At 41.7% G+C, this 6,000-nt stretch overlaps 1 protein-coding gene across 1 annotated transcript in view; it reads left to right on the top strand.

Moving 5' to 3' along the window:
- The first annotated feature begins 205 nt into the window (after positions 1-205).
- The window catches only part of PCYT1B (phosphate cytidylyltransferase 1B, choline), a 130,179-nt gene continuing 124,384 nt past the window's right edge, over positions 206-6,000 (top strand). Inside the window, exon 1 of the mRNA XM_041742268.1 lies at positions 206-573. Coding sequence (XP_041598202.1) covers positions 502-573 — 72 coding nt within the window. The 5' untranslated portion in view covers positions 206-501. The remainder of the gene's footprint in view (positions 574-6,000) is intronic.

Genomic DNA, 6,000 nt, shown 5'->3' with positions numbered 1-6,000 from the left:
GTCTCAACTACTTTTTATCTTGAAAAAAAAAAAAAAGAGAGAGAGCGAGAAAATGTTTGTCATTCCAGGAGCATAATCAGTTGAGCCGGCACACAATGACATAGTTAATTCACCAACGGAATTTGTTGCCATAGCTCCAGCGAGGGACAGGGTGGATTAACAATGGCCTTTTTCACGAGTGCGGCTTTCACCACAACCTGCCTGTCCCCGCGCCACAGGCCATCATAGCGCCAGTCCAGAGCACAGCAATTATCAGGGAACAACCGCCCAGAGGGGACAAGAGGAGGCTGGGGGGGAATAAAGCAAGGACACCCAGCACCTTGGATCTCTGCCTATTCAATCACTGGGACACGACCAGCTCCTCTGAGCGTATCTTCAAGCTTAACCTTTGGTCAAGTGCTTCGGTACATCCAGAGAGGGACAGTTTCACCCTGTGACTCGAAAGAACTCCAAAGGGAAGAGAGGACTCCAGACAGCAAGGGAAGGAGATCAAGAGCAGACATGGTAGGCCATCAGGACTGCACCATGGAAGAGGCCACCAGGGACAGCCACACTCCCAAACTCTGGCGCGAGGTAACGTACATGCTTTCTTGGTGATTTTTGCCTCTTTGAATATCAGAGTAGGTCCAAAAAGTCAAGTCCTCTGTGTCCGTGAGTGCAATGGACTTGCACTAATTAATGTAGTCGCACTCAAAATGGAAATAGTATCCTCTCCATCTTAAGGTAATAAAAAAGAAAAATGTGACTCATTTTTCTTTATCCCCTTACTGGGTGTGCAAGCTCCCTGGATAGAATTAGATGACAGGAACAGATTCTCTCTTTCTTAAAAAAAAAAGTCAAATCAGTCTGAGGAAATGTAGGTGGTTCAAGGCAAAGAATGATGCTGTGTTGAGCCTGAGGGCATCAGAGAAATGTTTTAACAAAGTGTTCATTATCCTATAAAATGAGAAATTTTCCTATTAGAAAAGCCACAGAATCCTGCCACCCATTTCTGAATTTCTTGGAATGCAATTGTCACAGAAATGAGACCACCTCATATGGTCTTTTATTTTGAGGGCAGGGGGCATCTAGGGGAATGTGCATTTTTGTAGAACCTTGTTTAACCAAATGAGTTATAGATAGAAAAAGTTGAGGTGGTGGGATAAAATAGTAAGATTTCAGATGATATGAAGGAGAGTTTAGGGACAGGGGAAGCTTCCAGGCAATGACGTAATGTTCCTGCTTCACAGTAGAGCTGGTTTCACATCACACCCCTGAGAGTGGTTTCTCAGGTCTCAGGACATCAGCTCTGCTCTTTCCTGTTGCATCCCTCTTTCAAAACCTCCCCATGCCGCTCAGAGTGCCTGTGGATGGCTTGGATAAAGCACCACATGCCTCACAAAGTAGTCTGGGCCCACAGCCACCAGGCACTTGAGCATCATGACTGGTGAACCGTTTCCCCCAACTGGTCCCTTCCCCATTCGTCTCACTATTGTCTCAGATTAGGAAAAATGTATATGATGAGGACTCATGAGTTTTACCAGCTCATTTTGTTGAGTATATGGGGGAATCAGGATGCATGTTAGTCATTCATTTATTCACTCTTTTGTGCCTTGTTCCAAAATAAATTTGAAATGGCATCAAGAGATTCAGTTCTCGACTTGTATGGGTATGGAAAGTTGAGATGATCTTTCTATGTCCCGTCATGTAGAATTAAATCTGGGCAAATAATCACTCGGTTCTCTCATACCTTTTGTGAATTGAAAAATAACCAAAGTCTTCTCATCTCATGGGTCTCCCAAGAGCATCACTTACTATAATAATGGCTGCAATTTGGGGGCACCTGGCTGGCTCAGTCGGTAGAGCACACAGGTCTTGATCTCAGAGTTGTGAGTTCGAGCCCCATGTTGGGTATAGAGATCACTTAAAAATAAAATCTTTAAAAGAAATAATGGCTAAAAAATTAAAATTAAAAAAGAAGGGAATAATGGCTGGAGTTTTTAGTCCTTAGGTGGCATACCTTGTGGTAAGTACTTTACGTACCTTATTTCACGTGATTATGTCCAATAAAAGTGCTTAAGTTCCTGACTACTTGCCTCTTCTGCTAATTTGTCCCTTAGTGTCTCCCCATTAAATGGACTGGATTTACTTAACCTCCCTGGCCAATCAAGATGAATTATATTATTAATTGTAACAATAACAAAGAAGTGATTGCTTTGACATTTTAATCACCTCTTTTGGTTCTCAGTGTACTTTTCAGACACAAGGTGACCTCAATTTCTATGAATTTAACTTTCTGGTTCCCACCACTTTTGTGCACCATACACTGATACTCCCAAGCTAATGATACTGCTTACCAGCTGATAGTAATAATCATTGTCATTAAATATTTTATCTGAACAGTGAGGATAATTAAGAATTTAATACTTATGACCTCCCTAGGAATGCAAACTTCTTTTAAATGAGCAAGCTGTGGGATCCCTGGGTAGCTCAGTGGTTTAGTGCCTGCCTTTGGCCCAGGGTGTGATCCTGGAGTCCTGGGATCGAGTCCCGCATCGGGCTTCCTACAAGGAGCCTGCTTCTCTCTCTGCCTGTGTCTCTGCCCCTCTCTCTCTCTCTCTGTGTGTACACACTCTCATGAATAAATAAATAAGATCTTTAAAATAAATAAATGAGCCAGCTGGTTATTCATTTTCCACATATTTAACTTTGATACCTGATTGGCACTTATTTGGAAATCAGAGAATGCCTGCATACATTTTAATTCCTCTTACTCCAAATCCTGTGAGGTAGATATTATTTATATTCTTATTTTCAATTGAAAAAAATTGAAGCTCACAGAAGTTAAGTAAATTGCCCAAGGTAGTAAGGGCACAATATAGCTGGAATTCAGGGTCTTGGGATTTATTGTCCCTTTTTCTTTAAGCCTGCCCTGTCAAATAAGGTAGCCACTAACCACATATGGCTGTTTAAACTGTTATCAGTTAAAATTAAATAAAATTTAAATTTTAGTTTCTCAGTGGTACTAGTCACATTTCAAGCACTCAGTAGCCACATGTGACAAGTGGCTACCTTATTTGGACCGCTAGACAGTATGGATAGAGAATATTACATCATTGGAGAAAGTTCTGTGGGATAATACTGCTTTAAGTTATATGGTCTCTTTTCAATATGTTGACACAGGTCCTCAAACTAGATTGCAGTTCTATTATAAGTAATATGGATTTAATGTTTTACAGTAAAATTTCATTCACTGGAAGTCTCATTTGCATAGCACCAAGTTAACTTTGATCTGCAAATTAATAATATAGATAAGAGTCAAGGAGACGTTAAACACACTTCAGAGACCAAAGATTTTTAAGCACCATCAAACAACTCCAGAAGCACTCACTTAGATGCAAGCAATTGATATGATAATTACACATCATTTTTATTTATTCACTAAAACAGGATCCCCTAAGGTGCCCTGGTAGGAAATAATATGGTTAGCCTAGTTCTTTCTGGCAAAACTTTTGCTATTTCTAAATTCTGTGTAAAATCATTTTACACTACTGATTTACCTTCCTCTTCTTCCTCTCTTCCTTTGGGTCATTAAGTAAATTAGTAGCCTAAAATACTACCACAATTCAAATTTTATGAGCTCAAGATCTAATTCTAAAACCCTTGCTTCTTCCACTCCATCCCAGGATACCCTGGAAGGAGTGCTCCTGTGGGCCCCTCACAGAGCCTGGAACAGAGGAGGGGTTTGATAAATATCTGTTGATTGACTGACAGTTCTTTCAAGATGTCACTCATTGGAGTAAACTCCGATTTTCTACAGAGAATTCATGGATCAAAATGAAAACTGTCTCTCATTTCTTCTTTGCCCTTTACCAGTCTTCATGGAGAGAGGAGGGCTTCCTATGTGTGAGAAAAAGATGATTTCCAGGCATTCAGGGTGGGGGCGGGGCTCAGTGCGACCCTGCCTGAGCATTTGGAACCAAATCTGCCCCCTCCTTTCAGAAGGGACAGCTGCCTTCCTTGGGCACCAGTCATAACTGGGGCCCATCAGTTCTTAAATACTACATCGTGCATATCTGCCAGGTACTGTGCCAGTTTCAGGTAATAGGATAGAAGAGAATTTTGAGTTACTTAGAGAAGAATGACACTTGAATTTCTAAATCTTTAGCTGTGGTAGATTATTTTAAAAAAAAACAAAGATTTTATTTATTAGAGAGAGAGAGAGAGAGAGCACAACACAGAACAGGAGTCAGGAAACGCAGGCTCCACACTAAGCAGGTAGCCCCGTTGCAGGGCTCGATCCCAGGACCCCGGGTTCAGGACCTAAGTCAAAGGCAGATGCGTAACTGACGGAGCCACCCAGTCAACCCTAGCTGAGGTGGATTCTTGCAGCTTGCTTGAAGCGGTCATATCAAGGTGGATTCCTTTTTAGCAAGAATACAGCTCAATTCCTCAATTTAGCGGTAAGCTTCAAAGAATACGATTGGTCACTTCCTTGTCTTCTGTCAGGAAAATTCCTGGTGTATAAGCCAGAAGCAAAGAAAGAAAAAAAATAATTGAAACAATATAAATGAATGCTAAATATTTAGTCTTCCTTTGGAAGGAATTAAACAATTTGGAACACTCCAAATTTCTGAAGTTTAGATATCTGAGCATCTTTTTTTTAAAAATATTTTATTCATCTATTCATGAGACAGAGAGAGAGAGAGAGAGAGAGAGAGAGAGAGAGAGAGAGGCAGAGACACAAGCAGAGGGAGAAGCAGGCTCCATGCAGGGAGCCCGATGCGGGACTCCATCCCAGGACTCTGGGAGCAGCCCTGAGCCACCCAGGCATCCCTCTGAGCATCTCTTAAAGCCACTAAGGAAAAGTAGATATTGCATCTTTACTTTTTGTTCCAAAACACAATGAAAGCTTCCTTCCTTTCCTCCATCTGTAATTCCTTCACGTTACAGCAACAGGCATGTATTTGCACAACCTGCAGCTAACTCAGCACAGTCTTTGTCTCCTTTGGCAACTATACGATAGACTGACCCAAGGGTCCCATGTCCTGTTTACCCAGTCAGTAGATCTATAATCACTGCCATGGGATGCTCTGCTGAGAGTTCTCACTCTGAAAATTGACAGATAGTGCACACGCTCCATGTCTGCTCCAACTGAATCTGGGTTTCTAGAGGACACTAATCTCTCTCCTTAAACTATAGATGCCCACCCACTGTGGTCCTCTAAGCAAGCTCTGACTATTGTGCATCCTGGAAATCTTCCAGCTCACCAAAATGGCTCAATTAGCACACAAAAAGATGTGGAGTGAGTGGTGAAACCTGTGTCTGCTGAAACCTGGGGGTTCTTCTGGTCTTCCCAGTACTGGAAACTATGAAAAGAAAAGGAATCTTACTGCCCTCTCTTATTTTTGTCCTTTATTCTCAGGGAGTTGGAACTAGCTCTCATATGCTTTGGAGCAGAGGATATACAAGAACTGGCACAAGTTAATCTTGCCTCATTCTTGCAATGAGGACTTGTAATGTGAAAACGTACTCCCTATTTCAATCTTGCCCAGGTATTAGAACACTTTTTTTTAAATTTTAACGTTTTATGGGCAGCCTGGGTGGCTCAGCGGTTTAGCCCCGCCTTCAGCCCAGGGTGTGATCCTGGAGGCCCAGGTCAGGCCCCCTGCATGGAGCCTGCTTCTCCCTCTGCCTGTGTCTCTGCCTCTCTCTCTGTGTGTGTCTCTCATGAATAAATAAATAAAATCTTTTAATAAATAAAACAAAGAAATTTTAACGTTTTTAAATTTTTTTTAATTTCTATGCTCAATATGGGGCTTGAACTCATAACCTCGAGATCAAGAGTAGCATGCTCTACTGACTGAGCCAGCCAGGTACCCCTATTAGAGCATTGTAAAGTTCTCTTTGACTTTTCATGAACTAGAAATTTTCTCTCTCTTTCTCTCTCTCTCTGTCACATGCACACACACACATGCACACACACACAGATACACACATGGAAAGAGAAGAGAAAGGAAA

This window comes from Vulpes lagopus, chromosome X, assembly GCF_018345385.1.
Source record: "Vulpes lagopus strain Blue_001 chromosome X, ASM1834538v1, whole genome shotgun sequence".
NCBI classification, from domain to species: Eukaryota; Metazoa; Chordata; class Mammalia; order Carnivora; family Canidae; genus Vulpes; species Vulpes lagopus.
Note: the sequence above shows the minus strand (reverse complement) of the source record. Positions and strands in the feature narration are given on the sequence as shown.